At 38.0% G+C, this 24,562-nt stretch overlaps 1 protein-coding gene across 5 annotated transcripts in view; it reads left to right on the forward strand.

The window, feature by feature from the left end:
- The window catches only part of ZNF407 (zinc finger protein 407), a 365,141-nt gene that overhangs the window by 129,252 nt on the left and 211,327 nt on the right, over positions 1 to 24,562 (forward strand). For all 5 annotated transcript variants that reach the window (XM_031441739.2, XM_064480435.1, XM_064480436.1 and 2 more), the window contains exon 4: positions 12,059 to 12,133. In XM_031441739.2, the coding sequence (XP_031297599.2) occupies positions 12,059 to 12,133 (75 nt within the window). The remainder of the gene's footprint in view (positions 1 to 12,058; positions 12,134 to 24,562) is intronic.

Raw genomic sequence — 24,562 nt, forward strand, 5'->3', positions numbered from 1 at the left:
TAGTGGCCTCATATATTCAGTTGGAAAATATTTACTCCTATTCTGTTTTTTGGAGGAGTTATGAAGGATTGGTTTTAAATCCTTTTAAAATACTTGTTACAGTTCATTGGTGAACCAATCTGACCTGAACTTTTCTTTGTTTGAAATTTTTTGATAAATAATTAAGTCTCTTTTCTTGTTATGAATCTGTTCAGATGATTTCTTCAATGCCATTTTTTTGTTTGTTTGTTCTTTGTAGGACTTTGTCCATTTCATCTAATTTATTTAAGTTTTTGGCAATCAATTGTTCCTAGTCCTTCTTTTAATCCCTTTTATTTCTGTAAGATCAGTAATTATGCCCTCTCATTCCCAGTTTGATAATTTGAATCTTTCCCCCCTTGCTTGTTCTAGCTAACAGTTTGTCAGTTACGATGATTGTCTCATATGAGCAAATTTTGAATCTCTTGATTTTGTCTACTTTTCTTTATCATTATTTATACTCTAGTTTTTATTTCCTTTCATCTGCTTATAGTGGGTTTTGTTTGCTTTTCTTTTTCTAGTTTCTTAACATGGATAGCTAGGTTGTTGATTTGGGGTCTTTTTTCTTTTTAAATATAGATGTTTATAGCTATAAAATTTCCTCTCACTGCTGCTTTAGGTGCTTCTTCTAACTTTTGGTGTGTTCTGTTTTTTTTCATCTCAAAGTGTTTTTAAATTTCTTTTGTCATTCTTTGATCCATTGCTTATTTAATAGTAAGTTATTTAACTTACACATATTTTTTAATTCCCAAATTTCCTTCTGGTATAAATTTCCAATTTTATTACAGATTATAATTTTATTACATACATATCACATTATTAAAGGAAATAAAATTATTCTGTTTATGATTTCACTCTGGGCAAATGTATTGAGACTTGTTCTATGTCTTAACATATGGTCTATCCTGGAGAATATTCCCTGTACACTTGAGATTGTTTTTGCTATGTGACATGTTGTATAGACATGTTAGTTTATAAGCATAGTTCAGTAAGGCAAATATTGTTAATAAAGTGAGTCAACACAAATTTTTTGGTTTCCTAGTGCATATAAAATTTGTGTTTATACCATACTGTGAGCTAAGTATGCAGAGCATTATATTTAATAAAAAAGTATACATACCTTAATTAAAATTTTTTATTTCTAAAAAATGCTATTATCTGTGCCTTCAGCAAATTATAGTAGTGACATTAACGATCACTGATCACAGATCATCATAACAAATGTAATAATAATGAAAAAGTATGAAACATCGCTAGAATTACCAAAGTGTCACACAAAGCATGAAGTGAACAAATGCAGTTGGATAAATGGCAACAATAGACTGAGTGCAGGGTTGCCACAGAGCTTCAGTTTGTGAAAAATGCAATATGTGCTAAACACAGTAAAGCAAAGCAGCGTAAAATGAGATTTGCCTATAGTTGATTTATGTTTTTATTCACATTTTCTGTCCTTTTAATCTTCTATCCAGTTGTCTCCATTATGTAATTTCTTCAACTCACATTTTTGAATTTTTCCATTCTATCAGTTTTTACTTATGTAGTTGGGACTCTGTTGTTAGGTACACATAGGTTTTAATTGCTATTTCTTCTTAATGGATAGACATTTTTGTCATTGCAAAATGTCCTTTTTTTGTCTTCAGTAACAATCTTTGTTTTAAACTCCATTTTGTCTGATAGAATTATAGCCACTGCAGATTTTTTTTTCCTGGTTACTGGTTGCATGCTATATTTTTTTCCATCATTTTGCTTTTAACTTACCGAGTTTTTGAATCTAATGTTTGTCTTTGTTGACAGCATATAGTTGGATCATGTTTTGAAAATCCACTTTGCCGTTCTCTACCTTTTGCTTGGACCATTTAGTCCACTTATGCATGATGTGGTTACTGAAAAGGTAGAATTTACATTGGCTGTTTTGCTGTTTGATTCCTCCATGATCTTATTTCATTTTTGTTCCACTTTTTCACCATTAATGCTTTGTTTTGAGTGTTAGATAAGTATTTTCTTATTTGCATTTTAAATTTCTTTTTGTATTCATAGATGCATGTAATATATATGTATAGATGTAACACATGTTACAATTTATATACATGCATACATTCATTGCATACATATATTATTTCTGTGTATATATAGTATGTAACATATATAACAATTATATGTGATTATTCATACACATTTACATATATGTATTTACTTTGTAGATAACAATATCTCAACTTACAACAATCTAGTTTTGATGAATACCAACTTAATTTCAATACTGTACTACCTCCAGTGTATTACTGTCCAGCTATTTGTGTTGAGTTAGAAATTATTTTATTTAAAATATTTTTTACTGAATAAGCAGGGTATAATGTTGACTTTTTCAGTTTTTGTATTTTAATACACAAATTGTTTATCAAATGCATGGTATGCAAGTAGTTTTCACCAGTCTGTGGCTTTATTCTCATTAGACAAGGGAAACTTAAAAATGTTGATATTATTAAATTCATATATTTGTTCTTTCATGGATTTTTTTTCTTTTTTCTTTTTTCTTCTGTAAGTATTTTATTTATCATCGAAGAAAAAGCACAGCAGCAAGATGTGTGTTGGCTTCACTAAAACCAAATAGTTAATCTGTAACATGGCTACTACACTCCGAAATTGAAGTCAACACAGTCATTACTACAAATTCTTGTTTTAATTCTTTTCCCTAATTTCCTTTATCTTCAGGATAGGTGTTTTAACAAGTAATTTGTAGTAATGGATTTTTCTTTAACTGTAATATCCAAGAAATTTTTTGCCCAGCTCAAGATTTCCTTTTATGTTTTCTTTCAGAAGTACAGTTTTAGATTTTGCATTTAGGCCTGTAGTGTATTTTGAGATATTTTCAATAAACGGTGTAAAGTATAAGATGAAGATAATCACCGTTCCTTTTGGTCTTCATTTTTTACTTGCATTGTGTCTGTAAATCTGACATCATTCTTTGGTCCTCTGTACATATTATGTCTCTTTTTCTCTGGCTACTTTTAAGATTTCCTCTTTATAGTTGGTTTTCTTTGTATTTGGTTTATTTGTAGTTTGCTGAGCTTTTTGTATCTGTGGGTTTATAATTTTCATCTAATTTGGAAAATTTTTGGCCACTGTTTCTTCAGTATTTCCCTCTCCCACTTGCACTTTTGGGTATTCCAGTTACATTGCTTGAAATTGACAACTAATTCTGTTTTGTTTTGTTTTTTAATTCTCTTTTTTTTCTGTGCTGTAATTTAAAAAATTCTGTTCTGATTTCTTGTCTTCTATTCTGCGTGTCAACTTTGTCTTTAATCCCATCTAGTGAGTTTCTCTTTCTCATTCTTGTTTTTATCTAAATATTTGCTTTGCATCTTTTTTATGTCTTCTATCTCTTAATTTATCTTTTTGGTCATTTGATATACATCTGTCGTAAGTGTTATAATATCCTTGTCTGCTAATTTTAACATCTTGTTTCTTCTGGGCAGTTTTAGTTGATTAATGTTCCTCCTCAATGTGAGTCATATTTTCTTACTTCTCTTAAGTGACCAGTAATTTTTCATTTTATTCTACACATTGTAAATTTTACTTTGCTGCTACTGTGTATTTTGCATTTCAGTACATATTCCTGAGCCTTGTTCTGGGATGCTGTTAATGCAATTGAAAAAAGTTTGATATTTTGTGCTTTACTTTTGAGCAGATTTGGAACAGTACTTAGTCTGTGGCTAATTATTCTCTACTGTGGAGGCTGACCTCTCTGTATAGGTTGGCCCTGTGTGAGGACTGAAGTGAAGTGTTCCTTCTAATCTTTTCTGTTTGTTCTTACTTTACCATTGTGTATATTTCTTCACACATCAGCTTGGTCAGTAATTAGCTGAATACTCCATGCGTTTCCTCTGCAGGTCTTCAGTTCTCTGTCTGCGTATAGGTCTCTTCTCTTTGCTACTCTGTCCCATGGATTCCAGCTGCTTGGTGTTTATGAAGTCTCATTTTGTCTCAAGTCAGGGAGTCTGCTCATCTTCAGCCGCTCTCCCCCACCTTGTTACACTGCCCCACAAATCTCTCTCTCAGGTCACTTTCTTTGCGTGATGTCCTGGGTCTTAAAAATTGTAACTTCCTATATGTTGTTGGTTTTTTTAGTTGATTCACATAGGAAGGGGTAAATCCCTGTTACTCCATCTTGTAACTTCTGAATCAGTCAGGCTTTTAGAATCACTATGATACATGCATGTATTACTGTGTGTGTGTGTGTGTGTGTGTGTTGAATAAAATTAAGGGATTTGTCCTGGGGATTTGGTCCTATACCACTGTGGAGCTTTTCATCCAGTTCTGTAAGGTGTTATCATTGCATCTGATGTTGGAGCTTGAACTCCACGGGGTTGGCAGTTGATGCTTGAGGGAGGATGTAAAACAGGGAGAACAAGAGAAAGGTGGAACCTCAAGCTTGAGCTGGCGCCACGAGAACAGATGGACTTCCCTGAGTGTTTCCATTGTCTCCGACATTGAAGGCAGGGGTGGAGGTGGTGCGTGGTGGCTTCTGCAGCATCGGGCCTCATCCTCAGTTACTTAAACTTACACAGTTGGACCAGGGGTCAGAGAGACTGATGGAGGCACCCAGATTGTGGAGCACAGAGTTTGTTGTTGCCTGTTGGCAATGCGGTGATCCTGCCGATAAATGACAACACCTGAGAGCCCCTGTTCCCTCCCGCCCTGTATGTCTCAGCAGAATCTCTCTCCTGGCTTCCCCTAACTGGAGACATCTTGAGAATGGAATTCTGGAAAATGCAGTTTGGCCTGTCCCCATGATCAAATCGCATCATGTACCCCTTGCTGTCTTTGCACTTGAACACATTGTCTTAATCTTCATTTAACCTCTTACAAAGACAGAAAAGCTCTGATTCTGCCCAACGTGGTGCACAGTGCAGGAGACAGCCAGCAGCACCCTGACCTGTTCCTGAAGAGGACTGACGAGCCATTTTTTGTCTGTGGGGGATAGTCATTTTTACTCTGTCTAATTCACATTTTCTTTTTGCTGCCTGTAACTGTAACAGTAAGTTATAAAGGTAACATTGTTAACACATCTTGTTTTAGATTAGGAGATTAAAAAAGGGAAAGAAAATAATCCTGAATTTATTTTAAGCATTCCTGACTATTTCTTATTTCAATTGGTTCACTTAGTTCATTTTATTATAAATTATTAAAGGAAAGTAGTTCACCCAGAACTCATATTGACATTTCTGCATCTCTTCAGTGCCGCAGTAATTGATAGTGATGATTACTTCCCTTGAAGCACTCCATGTTTTTGATATGCCTGCTGAATCATTAAATAAAGATTAAATTCTGTCCTATAAAATTTTTTATTAAGTGCATTCTGTTGTGTTCTAACTTTTTGCATAATTATTTTCCATGAGAGATATTTATCTTAACTGTATGTGAACCTTGATATAAGATACAGATTACCCTTATCTGCTTATATCTCATGATGGCACATTCATGCCAAATGAGTTCAAAAGTAGATTGTGTCATTTTGAAATCTCAGTTTTGGGCTCTTATTTATAAATAGCTCAATAAACATTGGTTTGGATAAACATATTGAATTGGTATGACCCGTTTCAATTCATTTTCATATAAATTATAACTTCAATATTCTTGTTAATCAAATAATATTTTGAAAGTAATAAATTTTAAGGTCATCCCCCTCCCCCAACCCCGAGTTGCCATTAAACCAGTAGTGTCTTTATTGAGTCTCGGAAATAATGCTGTTGAACAGTTCAACACTTCACACTCGCAACTCGTCTAGTGGGAATTACCAGGGGAGCTTTCTTACTGAGTGTGAGACCATGTGAGGGGGCTTGAAGCAACTGTCTACTGGTCCCTGTGGGCTCAGCCATTCCCCATTCCCTCTCAGGCAGGACTGGAGCCAGGAACTGGTCACCACTTCCTCATGGACATTGCTGCATTTCGTGTTATTGTCTTGTCAATTTACATAAAATATCCCAGAAGAAATTTGAAGACAAATTACATGTAAAAATGGAAATCCCCTTTCAGGTGAATTTATTGATTCGTGTTTTATTCCTTGACATAAACACTCTCGTGTGTTATGGCTCCTGCACATTTGATCAATAAAGACAATACCAGAATTATATGCTTGGATAGGAAGAGACTCTTAATTTATTAATAGCCATCATTTTTTGAGATTTACTGCATTTCTTGCAACATCTAGGCACTTTACTATAGGCTTCTCTGTACTATTTATAGAAATATTTTGTTGCTATATTTAATGCCACTTACCCTGAATTTTTATTTGGAAATTGAGGTTAGCAATGCCGTATATTTGATAACCCCTGCTAAACATTTATTACTGTATTTGGCATATGTTATTCCCTCGCCACAATGGTGTATTCGTTTTTATTTTCCTCCTTGCATAGAAGAGGAAGTCTCTGTGTCGTGGAAGGATGACTCAGGGATTCAGGGAGCCCCGCTAACCCGTGCAGACCTGTGCTGTGTCCTCCCTCCTCTTACCCCTGTTCTGGTTGGGAGTCCTCCTCTTCATCATCCCTGTGAGGTCAGGTGGCAGCTCCTGCGGGCTCACTGGGCTCCTGGCACTCCCGGAAGCCCGGCCACGCTGCCTGTAGTGGCATCTTCACAGCAGCCCGGGGGAGGTGGCAGTCTCATGCGGTCAGGCTACATACAGCCGGACTCAGCCCGGGTCTGGCACACCCCAGGCCTTGGGCTGCACTTTTCCCCTCGGGGTGCTGTGTGTGTTTTAATTTCTGTTGACCGCGTGGCACTTTCCTTTCTCAGGTTACTACCTTACAGGAACAGAAGGTCCTGCCCTTGTTTTGCCACCTTCAGAAGAGTGGGATGGCTCCAGGTGAAGGGCGCTTCTGAGTGAGCTCCTTGGGAGAGCGTTCAGTGGGTGTAGCTCGCAATCCGTGTCTTCCGTCTCACCCTTCCTTCCTTATAACCTGTCGCCATTCTAACATGTCTAACGTTGTGTTTCCTTCCCCTTCTTGGTCATGGCAATGCTTGTTCTATATTATCACTGGTACAGTTGTTTACTTAATTCATTGTATTTTTTTCCACAGCTCAGGTGTCAATAATTTCATTCTGTCTAACATTTCATTGTTATGAACTGACCCGAGGTCAAGTCACTGTTCATTTGAGCCTACATAAGATGTAGTTTTTGACTCTTGATTTCAGCATTTTTAGATATCCTGCTTACTGTGTTGTTTCTTGAACTCAGAAGTAAAATACGCCTTCATTGTTAATTTCCTCACTTATTTTGGCAGGTGACTTTTTAGTGCAAAATGTAAACAAATGCGGCAGACACCTGAAATAAGGCCTGATACCTGAATTATAATTTATAAGATGAAGAGCGACAACGAATCAGTGATCAAGTGCTGTAGGTGGGCTCTGATCACACATCCTGGGTCAAATCTGGACTCCGCCATCCGCTAGCCGTGTGTGCACCTCATACTTCTCATCTGTCTGTTGTTGTTCTAAGGGTTACATCAGTTGTGGGTATAAAGGGCTCAGAACAGAGGTTGGCAGTCTCCCTCTCTACAAACAAACACAAATACAAAACAAAAGAAACCCTAATATGTGACGGCTTTCATTATTATGAAGAATGTGGTTAATGTAAGATTAATGTCTTTGGGGTATAATATTTATAATCTGGCAACACTAATAATTACATTAATGGCAAATTTAACTCTAGGAAAAAAGAAGTAATAATTTGCTGAATGTCTCCCCTTCCTCTTTTGGGTAGTGCAAGAAATGGTGCATGAGTGTGTATTTGTGTTTGGGCCACTCACAGTTTCTTGGGAGAATATTTCTGATTGTTGTGGCTAACATTTTATAAAATCTGAAAGCTCACTGCTAGTTTTTGGACACAGATTGCTTACTCTCCCGAGAAGTGTGACACTTAGAAAAGTTTTTGTTTTTTGTGAATGAACAAAAATTTTTCAAGTTTTGTTTCTTCATGAGGATTTTCAATAAATATAGTATCATTTATTTTCATGGAGAAGCAAAACCATTCAGGAAAATAATGATTATAATTTTAAAGTAGTAAAGGATTATAGGTAATTTTAAATGTTGGGATGTTGATGATTTGTTTTTGAAGGGAGTTTCTTTATATAAAATTACATGGGTAAACATTTCAAACATGGAAATAGTGAGTTCTGTGTGATGATTATAACCAAAAAGGCGATAAGCATTCTGAGAAATTGTACCGTAGCATGCTAGAGAAACAAGGAAAGATACACATGGTTTGGCCAACAATGATTTGAAGAATGTCATTGAGAAGTGTAATTTTTAAGTATCATTTGATACCTGATAACTTTTGAATTTCGGAATAAACAAATACCATTTAATTGTAGATATTTCCTTTATTTACACGGCAAATTTTTTGACAGATTTGAATTCATTTGAACTTAAGGTTTTTCTGTGTTCCTTTAAGTTAGTGCGCTCATTTATAGGTAAGAGAAGTGGATGAAAATATTTTTTTGTGAAGTCATGGTTAAACAGTATAATGGAAGCTGCGTACAAATGTGTACAATGATGTATAATATATTTCACTTTACATGTTATGTAAATGAAGATTTAATACTTCATTTAGATTTGTAAAATTTTGTACAGCATATTTTACATTATCACACTAATATTGGCGTGATCTTGATTTCTGACACTTTGAGAGTAAAATGTCTTTTATCTTGGTTTTGTTTATAATAAAACCAATGCAGTCTATCTCAGCCGGCTGTTGTTTTAACAACAATCAGCATCTTTATATTTATTTTTAAGCATATTTATTCTTGTTAACTGATTGTACATTGTTTTTGTCTGACCTGTGTCACAGTCTTTAATTTTTAGTTTGTATCATCATCATATGATAAATATTTTCTTTTTAAATATATATATAAGGACTTTTCTAATCTCAGTGAATTAAAAAAAAAATCTGTGTCCTATTTCAGCTACTTCCTTTTTTACTCATTAGTTTAGAAAGATTCATACTCACTTAGATAAGTATTTAATATATTATAATGATTTTATTCGTGAATACTTTTACTTTTGAAGTATTTCCTTTTTCCTTTTTCTTGTTTTCCATGAGAGTATAATCTTTGATTAGTCAGGAGATGGGAATGGTGGAAAGAGCTGCGGATAAAGGTCACCAGGCATGAATCCTACTTTTGCATTTTCAGCTCCTTTGCCACATTTTCTTGAAAAAGTCAAAGTCACTTATCTTCTCTGAGCCTCAATTCCCTCTTCTTTCAGGTTGAGCTGATAACGCAGCGCTACTTATCCTGTTATGAGGAGCCATTGAGAAACTTAAAAATGCTGTGTAAAATGTGAAGCGTCATGATATCTTTTGCTTTAAAAATTTTTACTTATTATAGAAAAACGAAGAAGCTTGAGAAATCTAAAACTAAAGGTTGACTGGTGTTTGCTTCTCTTTATGTGTATTTGTACGTGTAAATATCAGAAGACAAAGAGGCACACACATGCGTACATGGGATGACGCTGTATGTTTGCTCATCTGCATGCCACGGGTGCCTAGGTCGTTCTTGCCCAGAGTAGGTCCCTGCGCATGACTAGAGGGACTCGCGCAGGAGCCTGGTAGGGTGAGAGCCGCTTCCTCCTCATGAGAAGCTGCAGGTTATAGACTGAAAGCTCCATGAGGACACAGCTTAAGCTGTCTGCTTTTGCGTCTTACACGCAGAACCTGCCTGTGGCTGGTCCATAGTAAGTCTCCTTGAACGTGTGGAAACTGAGTGCAAGTGTATGTGCTGCGTGCTCACTGGGGAGCGCGGCGTTTCGGTTGTATAGCTGTTCAGGTTCAGGATTATTTTTGTTTTATTTCTGGTGGTATCTAGATTATGAATTTTCCAAAGTGATCATTGTGTTATAATATTCATACTGTGATGGTGGCGGTGACGGGTAGGCTACATTCAGGAGTCACACGTTGCCGGCAGTATCATCGTCCTCAGAGGCGGGAAGGTTTATTTCGGGCAGTCTTGCTTGGCCTGCACTTTTTCACTGAGGATGGTGTTGAGACTCTCATGCTGCTCATACTGTAGCTAGACCAAATTGAAAGAATTCATATTTAATTTCAGTCAGGTTTTTGATGAATACATATTTTGCATATGACTATAATTGAGCTGTGTTTTAGTAGTATAAATTTTTCCCCATAATAAAAAATTTTATTATTCCTCTAAATATTTAGTATTATAGACATTCAGCAGATAACGTAAGAACGTTGTATTAAGCAGCTTTTCTTCCCCGTGTACTTTAGTTTTGCTCCCCTGTGTAGTGTATTTCTGTTTCAATTTTTAAACCCGAAACATTTTAATTAATACAATTTTTTTCTTTTAAAAACTGCACTGTGGTTTCTAAGCTCAGATCTCTTAAATTATACTTGGTCATATAAATAAGCTGTGCTTTGCAACTCTGGGTTCTTAACCTTTACTCTTTACTATTAGCTTTATGTTTTTTTAATTATAGGGAAATAGAGGACAGTAGGGAAGTTATGACTTAAACACTGTTATTACTGTATTTTTTTTTAAGGAAATGAAAAATATTTATTTTGTTCAAATCAAGCAGAAACAAACATAGAATATCTTGTCCTGTTATTTTTCCTAAGTATTTAATATCATCACAGTTTCTTTATATGTACTAATTCTTTTTGCATTTTGTGGACTGATGGTATGATTATTTATAGTTGTAAAGTGTGTGTTGTCCATAGTTATTACTTAATTTATAGAAAAGAGTGAGTGTTATTTTCAGTGTATATAAATGCATTATTTGAATAATGAAGTCATAGTCATTAAAAAAATACAAACATATTATTTTAGCTTCAAAACTGAGGTTCCCTAGTCTATGAAAATAACCAAAATAGACCAGACGTGAAAAGGAGCGTTCACATGTTGAGAAATTGTTTTGGTCTTGGCTTTTGACACACACCTCCTCCATAAGGCCATAGTGTTTTACTGTCTCGCATTGCCCGTTTGTGCAAACATGTCCAGATGAATTCAGTGTTTAATGTTAAGAATCTTATAACATGCCAATTTGATTTGTAGCCCTTCATATCATAGAATGCTAATTAAAATCATATTTTTGCATATGTCATGCCTTTCATGTACATATGCAAATAGATTCTGTTGCCTTTCAGCTATTAGTAATTAACTTTATGAAGGACAGCTGTAATACATAATTAACAAAAATGTTTGCAAGCCCTTTTACACTGAAAGTTACAACAGTAAATTTTAATTTTTTTGCTTATCAAGAGAGCCATTTTAGTCTGATGCTTCTGAATGGGATCTAAATTGTTTTAAATAATCAACACAAAGTAATTAAATTGTGTTGTACTATATGCGGTAGACGAATGGTGCTCTGAGCACTGCTGCTGATTCCTGTCCATTTCATATTTATGTCAACAGAATTGAGTTAAGTGATCTGATTTGTGTATAAAATAAGGTAGCATGTCAGGTAATACTTTTTGTTTGTTTAAGTTATTGATATCTTCTGGGCACTTAAGTACATTTTTGTGTGTGTGCTGCAGACACAATAAACATTTATATCATTTTAAAAAACCTCTCTTCAAGTTATTACCATGTTTTAAGGAAGCTTCATGAAGGCTATTCATTTTCTCTTTTATAGTCCCTTAAATATTTAATAAAATGACATTTTCTCAAACTCATTTCGTGATTGAAGTGTGGGATCAACGAGGGTCAGGGACTGTGACACTGAGGTGTGGCTTTCTCTCTCTGACTGACACTGAAGACAGGGACTGCAGAACTGAAGTCATTGTTTTGGTCATTGTATACTCAATACTCAAGTGAGATAATGAGCCAGACAATTTAAATGCAGTTATTTCTTTTGGTTTTCAGGTATTGTAGTATATTTAATCTGTATGCAAGCTTTCTGTTTAGCACTTAGTGCTATTGTAATGTGCATTTTCACATTATGTCTATATATACTTGTCTGTTTTTAAATACTTTTGTACATATTTCTAGCAGAGTCAAGCTTAGGTCTATAATTACTTTTTTTTTTTTAGGGTTGCTTTTGTAATGAAGAAACACTTAAACACTCATCTACTGGGCAAACATGGAGTTGGCACGCCAAAAGAAAGGTAATTTTCGTCCATTTTTAAAACTTAACAAATATATTTTCATTTTAGGCTTTGTTAGTGAGGTGACTCCTAGAATTTTTATCAAGCCAGTTCATCATGTTTTACATTATGGTAGTCTTTTGTTGAGTATCATATTTTATGCCAGTCTCCCATAAAAATTTAATGTCCCTTTTTAATTTTAAAAAATTCGATCTAAAAATATTTCAAACGATTTGAGGGACTATGAATTTGTGAAACAGCCTTGAAACAGTAGAAGAGTTAAATTAGAGGGGATTGATCTCTGAGAATGCATGAGAATGAGCTTAAATAAATATGTAAAACTGAACTGTCCATTTTCATTTGAATTTTGCATATTTTTATTTTGAGGTTTTAAAATAACATTTTTGAATTCTTACCGTAGAATTAAACATTGCTGATATTAAAAAAGAAATACATCTTATGTCATCCCCCAAATAATACTACAGTTGCCATGTCATGAAAAATAACACTACAATTACCGTGTCATCAACTGCCAGGTTTTCCTTTTTCTTGCTACTGTATCATAATTAGCTTCATCACGTAGACTTAATTATATTAGGTGAACTGAGATACAGCGATGTCAGCTACCAGGTGAGCCTGGCTACTTCTGAAACTTTAAATCGTTAAAATCTGCAGCTCACCCAGCACTCATGCAAGCACCCTCACCTCCTTCAGGGACCTGGTAGTTTCTGACTTGCCCTGAATTCTCTAAGGTGGTATCTGAAATTCTGCAGACCCTCATGGGAACTTTTGTTTTAAATACTGTTTTAAACTGTGGGTCATGATGCAGTTTGTTCTATCACTTTGTAGCCTTGGGCTTCACCTACCATATTTGTAAATGTGTAATAAATTTATAAACAATTTAAAGTGCTTTTACCAATATTGTCTATGTTCACAGGGTGTTTAACTTGATTTTTCTATTGAGGGCATGTTGTTTTCTTTAGCATTTTAGTCTGGACGTGACTGAAGAGTCAGAATATTGGGGTGTTACATATGCTTACTTTCTGCCTTTTGGTTTTCCATAGTTTTCTTTATAAACGTTACATTCAATCTGAGCCAAAATTTATGTGTTGAACAGATCCTGAATGCATCATTTTTGAAATTCAAAAGATTTTGTATTATTTAAATTATAATTTGGGACTTGTCAAAGTTATGTTTCATAAGTCTTTAAGAAACAAAACATTTTCTTGTGGGGAGAGTATATAGCTCAGTGGTAGAGCACATGCTTAGTGTGCACAAGGTCCTGGGTTCAATTCCTAGTACCTCCATTTAAATAAATAAACAAATAAATAAATACCTAATTACCTACCCCCAAACAAAATTTTAAAAAAGAAGCAAAATATTTTTAATTGCTGTATTCTTGTTGCTTTCATTTGCATTATCTCAGTTAACCATTGTATGACCTTAGCAGTGGTGCCTTATCAGACTGGTATCACAGAGGTAAAGGTAGATATTCAGGAATATACAAGGATTTGTTCAGTATCTCATAACTAATAAGTGTTAGAATTGTTATGTTTCTGACTAATTCTACTGCTCTTCCTTGTCCTGATTTTATTGTCTTGCATTGAGAATCTTCACATATAGATACTTAGGGTGTTTTATTCACACAATAAATTTGAATGAAAATAATCCAGATCGATTAATTAGTAAAAAGAAAATATTTACCTACTATATAACTAGGATACACTTTGAATTCAAATGTATCATTTTTGCTTTTTATTTAGAAATTTAAGCAATTTGAATGTGTTTGTTCATATTACTTCATATTAAAGAAAAAGTCATCACCTTATACATATGTTTATCCTCCAAGCACCTTAAAAATACAGATACCTTCTGTATCTGATGGTAGGAGTGTGAAACTTCCAGTTGTGCTCAGGTTTTCCATTTTCCTTTTCCTGTGCATTCCAGGATAACTCTCTTTTGCTTTCACTCATTTCAGTCCCCAATACAAAAACGGAGGCTAAAAAGAGGCATGAGAAAGATTGCACATTCTCCTCTATGAGGTGTCTAAGCGTTTCCTCCAACAGTAACATGATTTTTGTCCTAAAATCAGGAGGTGAATCTCAAATGGAAAAGTGTCTCCCCATTTGCTGGGCCATTACCTTCTAAGTTGTCCTAGTGTGGAGTTCATCTAACCTGGACATTAGATTGAATTGTTTTTCCTGCTAGAAATTCCGTGTTTCAGAGGACCTCTTGTTTATGGTATCTGCTTGTAGCTCATTCCCTCTTCCTGCACAGAAAGACTGAGCTGGAATGCCAGGGCTTCCACCACAGCAGGATTTCCACAGTGGTCCACAGCTCGACGAGACCAAGATTTAAGTAGCAAAATCTAGCACATTACATGCCCAAAGGCTCCTTTCTTCCAGTCCACCCGCCTCCATTCCTTGGAGAGGGAATTGACGCCTTTGAACAGTTTTAGGAAACAAAGAAACTCTTTACCAGCATGTTCAACCTTTACTTTGGGCATAACTGTTGTCTAAATTAAATTAAACATTTTTTCTTACCTACTTAAAACATTAATGCCTTGGCTATAATTTTGCAAGCTTGCTATATTTTAATTTCTTTAGGACAGTGTAATCAGTTTATTTTTTTGTTTTGAACTTAATTCTTTCCTCTTATGCATTGCACATTATAGCAAATAGTAAGAGAAGTTAGCTAAATAGGCTGTGACAATTAAATTAATAATACATTTTGTTTGCAAGTATTTAGGCCTTATGCTTTGACTGATACATGCAAAAATGATAATTTATTACAAATAAATCCATATTCTTACACTATAGTTTGATGAACTAATAAATTTTGTCAGTGTGACTGTCATTAGCAACAGAAAACTAGTTTCAAATTTTTTTGACTCCCTGAACACCTGAAGTGATGGCTTGTGTAAGAACATAATTTTTGTCCCTAAGTTTGCATAGCCTCATTTTAAGGTAGCATATAGCTGTGTTTCTGAAGTCTTATACACTTAAATACAAACTACTAAATATAGCCACATTTGGTTCACATTCCAAAATAATAAACTCCAGTTAATTTGCAAGTTCATTCTGAAGTAGTCCCTATTTTAAATGAGTAATTCTCTTTGTAATATAGTAAGCCGAAGTAGCTTTATGACTCCTTGAATTCGCTAATAGTAATCTAGAGAACCAGCTTATGCACAATTACAACAGTTGAAACAGCCCGAATAAGTGTATCTTATGTGAAAGCCAGGTGCATATTGCGATGGGGAGAGATGGCATTCGGGCTTCAGTGCTTGGCAGTCAGCTGGGCTTTGAGTGACTGTAAATAGGAGGAAGGGGAAACGATTCGCGCAGAGTTTCTGACCTGATGCATTGCTCTTGTGGTGTCTTGGAGACACCAGGAAATGTCTATACTGGTGGTTTCTCAGAAGGGCAACTGTGCTCCCCAAACCAGTTTTATCAATAAAAGTTTTAAACTGGGTACCTGCATCAGAGAGTCTTAAGAGCTAAATAATGTACTTGTTTTTTTCACATTATTAATGAATATTAAGATCAAAACCTTAGTATTTCTTCAGTGAAGCAATTTTTGGGGAGTTTCCGATTATCTTTCATCTCAGACAGTGCCTCATTGTCAGTCTAGCTGTGGGGTGTGTTCAGGCCCCTGGGGGTGGGCTCTAAGCTGTCCAGTGTTTTTGTTCAGGCAAACGGGTTTCCCTCAGCCTCCTTCAGATTCCTGAGCCCTGAGGTTTTTGCTGGCTCCTCCTTTTCATCAGACATTTGAAATTTGTGGTTAGGCATCTTCCTTTTAACAGTACCTTGGAGCTGATTGATAATGAAATCTTTCCCCCACATTTGTATACGTACCAGATGGTACGTGTTCTGTGTGGGGGGCAGGACTGGGCTCGGATGTGCGGTAAGCCGTTGCTGTAGGACGTGACATTGTGTAAGGTGTCTGGTGTCTGCCTCGTCTCCTTTCTTGACAACTTTTATGTTTATATGTTAAAGCTGTATGCCAGCATCATCATGGCTTCCTGTCCTTCACGTTCTCCCGAGCGCGGAAACGTCGCCCAGGACCCAGGCGTTCCTGGGACACGTGCAGGTGCACGCACTCGCATGGTTGTTGCTGCAGCTTTGCCAGGGATACTGTGGGTTGATTAGAAACTGAGGTTACTTTTAAAGGAGAGAATAATACATTTTATAAAAGCTCTGAATTACATGTATTTAAATAGACTCAAATTTGCCCTGTTGGAAGAGATTCTATTCCTACCATGAGGCCGGCTGCTGTTGCTGCCCCCTTAGCGTCCGCTGCAAAGACGTGGCCTGCCTTTTGGCCAAGTTGTTACTGTTGCTGGTATTTTCTTTTATTGAAGAATCAGCCGTTTTCCTTACTGTTTACTCCATGTGAATTTCTGTGAGGTGGATACTGTTTTCTACTTTATTGTTGAAACGGTGGCTCATTCTCATGGGAGCCGTGGGAAATTTCATCCTGTGTCGAGCGTCCTTCTTGCCACCTCTGAGCAGTGTCCCTGTGACGCTCGTCAGGCCTGTGCCCCGCACTGCCCACTGGTCTCCCTCTCAGATCCTCTCTTGCTCCCAAGGTCAGTGATTTTTTTTTATGAGGCCCAATTTTGGGGGGAAAAAGTGTCTATGGGCTCCTCCATGCTTTAAAAAATTATTTATACAAGAAATGACTCTGTTGAGCCAAAGTGGAGTAATCCCCTTCAGTTCCCTCTGTCTGGGATTGCTGATTTGAGAGAGTTGGGGGTTGTTATACCTCACTGACCTGCCGTTGCTTTCGTGTGAGCTGCGGACTCCCTGTCTTCTGTCTTCTCCCACTTCTCCATCTGCAGACAGTATCCAGGTTATAAATAATATCCCATGGTCATTTGACATGGTTTTACTGTAAGGAAGTTGGGCAAGCCTACTAAAGGGTTACTTCTATGTGGGAAGATAGATGGAACTCACATCCAAGCCAGGGCTATTACTTTTAGAAAATTTCCTTCTATATTTTACTGGCTTAATCTTACCATTTATTAAGTAACATAAGGAGGTAAGTATACATATTTTCCACCGAGGTTATCTTGTCAGCATCTGGGTAGTGTTTCTAAAGTAAGGGGGTAGTTCAGACGTCCTGTGGCTGCTTTATGACAAGGGTTTTCTTACTGGAATGCGTATATTCTCTTACTTTGTGGATTTTCCAGGTGAAGGTTAGCAAAATAAGTGTCAGCTCCTCATTTGTTTATTGAAGTTTCTGGTTTACTTTTTCAGGAGGTGCTTGGACCTGTCACAGAGAGTCCTTGTGGCTCATCTCTGCGGGGACAGAAAACCCCTTTTCGAGTTTGTAACTTGATTGGGTCCCTCAGCTTCCATGAAGCAATGGCAGCCCTGCTCCTGCTTCAGTTGTGTAGTCGAGAGCTGTGTGGAATGTCTGGACTCTGTGTATCTGTCAGAAATTCAGTTTGCTGCTCTGAATACACCCTCTTCCGCTCCTTTCTCAGTGTGCTTCCAGTTTTATCCTCCAGTTGGTCCCATCGCTAGAGAACTGCTTTCCTTCACTGCGCTGTTTCTGCTGTCTTCCTCCAGCAGCATTTTTACTGATTTTGTGCTTAGTTTTTATGATAATGACTTAAACCTAAGAGGTAACCTTATAAAATTCCTACTTCATTGTAAAGATACGGTGCCCAGGGCGCTGCTCCTGAGCAAATGTTCTATCTTCCGTGTGAGACGCAGGGGGCAGTTTCTTTCTGGTCCTTATTCCAGGAAAAGTTGTGCCTTTCTGAAACTGCTGGTCATTTTGATCTTAAAGACTAGCAAATCATGTGTCTAATTGAGTTTTCCTCTTTATGTTTACTGCTGGGAAGCTCAGTGCTAAAACTATAATTCATCTCTGGAAAGCCGGGTGAACTTCATGGAATGCATTTTATTTACTACTGTTATTTCTAGTTTCATCTTTTTTTCCCTTATGGGAAATTCCCATTTTATGTGAGTGGTATATTTTTAACAACATCACATAAATCAGAGCACACATAATTCAAGGGGAGTTTTGCAATGGGAATGTCTGTGAAGTAGGTCAGCTCCGGGAGGACGCATCTCTTCAGCCCTGGGGTTTGGGGCACTGTGTTACGCAGTGTGCCGCCCTTTTATGAGACTTTTTCTTAATTGTCCTTGCCCTGTTGCATGAAAGTTTAGTGCACTTCTTTGAGCAACTTCAGTGGTTCTTTCTGTTTCTCAAGATTATCCGTTAGTTTGAGGAACGCTCGCTCCTCAAGTGTGCTGAGCAGACATGGTATGTACGCCCACCCCTCACGCCCCCCGCCAAAGAAGGGAGGATCGCGCGACTTCTGTACCCGGATCCGTCAGAAATGACTGCTGTGCCTCGTGTATCCCAGCTATGCTGATAAAATACCACGTCTGCTACTTCAGGGGGAAATTCTTTGTTAGTAGTGGAGGAAGCCTAAGTGTTACGAATATACATGTTACAGAAATATGAGGTTGTTTTCTGCCTTTTCTCATTGTTCAATTTTAAGCTAGCATTTTATTGAGTATTCAACTCTGTGTATTTTATTCCCAGGCATTTACATAGACATGAATATTTTATGACTCCTGTTATTTAGAAGATGCTGGTTGTTACGCAGTTATCCATAATATGTAAAAAGAAGAGCTACACAGTGAAACCAAGGAAAGTCTTAGAAGAGGGACCAGTTAGTCTTGCTTCAGGGATACCGTGGCGGGTGCTGATGAAGGCCTCTTGTCCGTTCATCAGCTGACCCTCACAGTAGACGTGTACTGCGGCTCCTCACGGCTGTCCCCAGACTGAGCTGGAGCCTGGTGCTTGCGGACGATACAGCCTCTGTTCTCGTGCCCCTTCAGTTTGGGCTTGATGGACTGAGACTGAGGATAGAGGGATAATATGCACGTGAGAAAAACGAGAATTTTGTTAGTTGTAAGGCTCTGATGAAAATACAGTAGGGCGCTGTTCCAGGGCGTGTCTGGGCCAGGTGATGCTTTAGGGTGAGTGGTCAGGAAGAAGGGGTGAAGCTTGGAGTGGGAGCCTTCCCTGCAGAGAGCACAGTCGAGGCCACAGGGAGGTGTGTGTGCTGCCTTAGGGCTGGGGGAGGCGGAGGGCAGAAGATGAGGAGCCAGGATCCAGCCGTGCCCTGTTCAGGAAATGGTCCCCCCGCGCCCCCCATGGGGGTATTTCACTCAGGGGGCTTATGGGAAGGGTAAGGGCGAGCCTGGGAAACTGAGTGGGAATCAGGCCCAAAAGAACCTTGAACACTCTGCCTGCTCTACCTTTTACTCTGCACACACGGTGAGGCCAGCCAGGTTCCCAGCTCCTTTGGGACTGGACCTCTGTCCACGTGGAGCTCGGACGCCAGGGACAGAGGCCCGGCGGGCTAGTGCTGGCGCAGCAACCCGCGCTGGAGGACGTTGTGCACCCGGCTTCCGGCCTCCCTCTCTGGTGCATGCTGCAGAGCTGCCCCGCAGACAAGCCTTCCAGTCACCCGTCTCACGAAATGCCTTGTTTCTTTGTGCTTCACAAATACTGCACTTTTTACAAATTGAAGGTTTGTGGCAACCGTGCTTCAAGCAAGTCTATCCGCACCATTTTCCCAGCAACACTCGCTCACTTCCTGTCTCTTTGCCACGTTTTGGTGATTCTTACTATATTTCAGATTTTCTTACTCTTACTCTGTTTATTACAGGGGTCTGCTATCAGTGATCTTTGATGCTGTTACTCTGATAGTGTGAAGGCTGCGATGACGGTTACTTAGCATCTTTTAGTGATAGAGTATTCTTAATTAAGGTATGAACGTTGTTTTTTTACACATGATGCTATCCTACACTTACTAGACTACAGTATGGTGTAAATGTAGCTGTTATATGCACTGGGAAACGGGGAAAATTCACGTGACTCACTTTATTGTGACACTTGCCTTGCTGCGGTGGCCTGGACCTGAAGCCAGTGTCTCCGAGGTCTGCCTGTACTTTGTGAGACACTCTTTCCCAGCTCCAGGACCTGTTTCTTCCTTTCTCTGTACTTCTGTTCTTCCCCATCACACTCATACAACTTCCCACATCTACCGGCTGTGAATCTGTATCACCATTGTATTTCAGGTTTCAGGCTGAGGCTCCTGTCTTCTCTGAGTTTCTTTCTTGTTTATTCCAGCTCTAAATGATCTTGCTTTTTTCATCATATTCCTATGAAACCTTGGTGACTAAAGGATGTGTGTGTGTGTGTGTGTGTGTGTGTGTGTGTGTGTATGCACTCATATATATGTATATATATAAATTTCTTTATCCATCTCCCAAAATAGAAACCCAGAAGACTGTGATGATACTGCATAAGTTATAATTATGTTATCTAGTACTAGTTCATAGAGTTCTTAGACCAGAAATGTAAGGTTTAGTACTGATAATCTTTATTAAAATGACGTCTATTTTGTTCTGTTGCCTCCTCTTTCATTCTTCCATAGAAATAAGACAATTCTGTAGAGATAGTGAACTATACCTTTTCTAGTGTGAATGTTCTGATTGTTCTGTATGCGATCATACATGGCTGTTTAATGTGACCAGTTAATTTTTAAGTTTTTTTTTTTTTTTTTGGTGGGGGCTACCATTTAGTTTAGTAGTTCAGTCAGATCTTGGATGTAAGAATATCTGCTGTTTTGACTCTTTTTAAAGTCAATGAACAGGTGATCCTAAATATGATCAATCAGATATGTTGAATGTGCAAAATATAGGTGTTTTCCCCTGGCAGGCATCTAGAATATTTTTGGCTGTGCTCTTATTTCACTTAAATTGCGTTTAGAGCACTGGGGCGTATGCTTCTGGACTCTGACTGAAATATGCCTTAAGCGCTTATCTTTAATTCCCAGTCAGTGCTGGAATTAAGGAGAACAAAGGCCTATATGTTCACGGCAGCCTTCAGTTATGCTTAATTACCAGCCTGCTCACAGTCTCATTATACAGTGCTGACTTCTTGTGAGACGTTCTTTTTATTCGTGATGTCTTGGTAGTTGCTTCTAAAAGTCCAAGAATAAAATTTTTCCTGAGGAATTTTCCAGGAAACTTCCATCCTTTCTGAAGTAGTTTTTGTAAAGTCGGATCAAAGCCATTTGATGATGCCTTTTAACTGACGAGAAACAAGATGATGATGTTTCGTCACGCTGCAGAGCTCTGATAGGAGAGTCAAGGGTTTGCACGGGGTATTCTCTGGTATCGTCCCCCCCGACCCGTTCATGGTCCTTGGGTCACTGGTATGATCCATCGTGAGCCTCAGACGGGGCCTCCCCGCTGGTGCTGTGACGCGCTCACCAGTGCACCCAGAGAAGACAGGCAGACCTGATGGTCCCCGTGACATGTGCCGACCTGTTAGTAGTCCTGATGTTCCGCAAAGTGACTGTCTTTTACTTCAGCAGATCCTTCATTCCCTTTCAAAAGAATCGTGATGCCTTTTGATACTTACTAAGGCATTAACACCTCCTAAGGTTGAATCACATGAAATCAACAGTTAGGTTTAAAAAATGTCAAATACTGGCAATCTCATATGAGTCAAACCTATTCTGTTTAGAACTGTGACTAGCACATGGCGAGAGTATAGAGATCTGCTTTCCAGGGAGTTAATCCTTTCCATTGAGTTTGAATGGAATCCAGTTCTTGCTTCTTTCACGGACAGTGGTTTCCTAGACATGGCAGAGGGTGGTAGTGTGATACAGAAGTTGGATCAGGAGAACGTGAAATCTGTCTCCACCTGCTTTGTTTATCCACTCAGTGTCACATTAAAAACTATGTCCCCACGTTTTCCGGGCCTGGGTCAGCTATGTTTCGTTTTCAAGGTCCAGATTTTGTCTCACTGTGATAATCGTCCCCCAGATTTCCATTCTGTGTGATCGCTTCTTACTACTAAGAAGACTGATATACAGCTTAGCACGTTCTATTGTGAATGTATGCCTTGCGTCCACACTAGATAACTTCTTGAGGGTGTGCTTGGCAACTTTCCTTCTCTGTCCCAGCTTTTCAGAAGGTGATTGATATTCAGTGAATATTGATAGATTTAAAATATTAAAATCTTCACTGAAATTTTTTTTTCCAAGATGAACTTTTTTCTTAACTGGTCTAACACATGATTTATAGTCACATTTTTAAAAAGGTATTTCAAACTAGCATGGTTGTATATATAGCTGTATATGGTCCTGCCTCTTAATTTAGTCAACCTCAAGTGCATTCTTCCTGAGTCAACATGGCTTTATCACCTTATCTGTGAGGCCAAGGATGACACCTGTTTGCACTTCTCAGGGTTATGGAGAAGTGGACAGGAATTTATACAAGTATGAAATATACATACAAAGTCTATATATATGTATATAATATATATATTATATATAATGTATATATATGCATATATATAATATATGCAGCATCTTATAATTTAAAAAGTGCTTATTTTTAGATTAAAGCATATTAAAGAAATTTTTAGTTGCTAAGTTCTAAGCAATATCTGTGTCTCTTTTATGCTAATCTGATGGAGAAAAGTATTATGGGAAACACCAGATTCAGCAGAACATATATATGAGTTTTTATTTAAATTATGTCCTAATTTTCTTTGACATTAATTTAAACAAGTTCCCCTTTCATTCTCACAGCACATTGTAGTATTCAGATGTCTTTTTCTCATTTCATATTTATAATTATGTAATATGGATATGCTGTATATTATTTGGCAACTAGAAAGTGGCAGTCTTGTTGCTGGATACCAGATCTTTAAACTTTTATGCCTTTTCTTTAAAAAATATTGTTTATATGAGATTTTGAAGATTAGGAAAATTTTTAACAAAGGAATTAGCCCAGTGCTTATCGTTTATTAGTGCTCACAGTAATAGTATATGAGCATATTCACAGTTTCAGTGAGTTTTTTGAGCTTTCTGTTTTGATTAAACAGGGAAAAAAAAACATACATAGAACATAACTCTGTAAAACCAGCAGAAACCAAGTGCTCTGTGTGAAGCAGGAAGGAGGTCCCAGAGACCACGCCAGTGTTAGGGCGCTTTCTCTGTGTCTTGGAGAAGGTGTCTGTTTCGCAGCAGATTAAAGGGCATCCTTTCATATGGCGAGCTCTCTTACTTGCACAGGAAGCCAGTGACTTTTGCAGCTTTCATACTTAATACGATTGTTGACCCCTAAGTGATGAGACATAATTTAAATTTCTGTGGAAATTCCTGTTTGAATCTGACATGCTCAGGTACCACTGAGTCAGAGCTCAGAGCTTAGCTGGTGTTAGAGCCCAGCCTTCAAATCTCAGTAAGCACGTCTTTATGATGTGCTCGGCTTGTCATGTAGGTGTCTGATGCCTCTGAAGAAGTGCTTAAAACCCAAACAGTTTAATCAAATGGATCCAACTGCTGGAATTGGTGAAAAGAAAGAAAGAAATCTAAGAATGTAATCATTTTTTGCTAGAGATACAAGGTTGAGATTAATTAAAGTGTGGAATGTAATGTTCTAGTTCTCAGGCTCAGTGGTAAATTCACAGATGTTCATTGCATTGAATAAATAAAATAAGATGGGGCCACAAATGGACCAACGTTAAGGAAAGATCATTTTTGGCCCAGTTTGTGCCTTGAGGTCTATGGAGTGAGACCATGCTCTCCCACATTCAGATGGCCCAGGTCACGTGCTTGATGTGAAACAAAGGAAAGTTAGTTTGAGAACCTTTTATTTAGTTCTCTAGTTAGTATCAAAAGTACTCCATTCAATGAAAGAGAAATGAAGAGATGTCTGTCTTATTGGTAATGTTATGAACAGAAGACATCTCACTTTCAACAAAAATGTCAATTTTTAAAAAATCGTTGGTCTTTAAAAATGTATCTGAAATAACAGCAGTGAACTATTGATTCATGTGGTATTAGATCACTTTTATTATGAGAAAAGTTTGTTTTGGAAATTTTAGGCAGTGTTTTTCTTTGCATAGTGCCAGGTTGGCAGTGGAGGGACCTGGCCGAGTGTGTCATGGAGAAGCGTTTCTTCAGAGTGAAGAGGTTCTTAGCGGGGAAGGGTTGGAGACCAAGGCAAGTCTTGCAGGTGGAGATGACGCCTTTCCAGAGAGGCAGGCGTGTGTCAGCGGGAGCCCTCACCAGGCCTGCAGGAGCTCCTCACCGGTCAGCAGTCCTGGTCGGGCCCCGGCAGTGTCTGAGAGCTCTGTCTCGGGGATGGAGGCATTTTCATCCGAAGATGACAGTTGCTACTTTCAATCATAAATTGCTTCTTCTCGAAGGCCCATTTTAAATGGCCGTGCTTGGCTTTACGGTTATTTTTCTCAGTTCCCAGCACGAGCGTCCCCTGCCTTTCTGCCGTGGTGCCGAGGACCTTGCTAAGTGTGCGTCGTGTCACCGCACAGGCCTTAGGGACTCCTCCATCCCGTCCTGCCCCTGGAGACAGGTGATGTGGCTATCGGAATAAT

Source organism: Camelus dromedarius, chromosome 28, assembly GCF_036321535.1.
Source record: "Camelus dromedarius isolate mCamDro1 chromosome 28, mCamDro1.pat, whole genome shotgun sequence".
Classification (NCBI taxonomy): Eukaryota; Metazoa; Chordata; class Mammalia; order Artiodactyla; family Camelidae; genus Camelus; species Camelus dromedarius.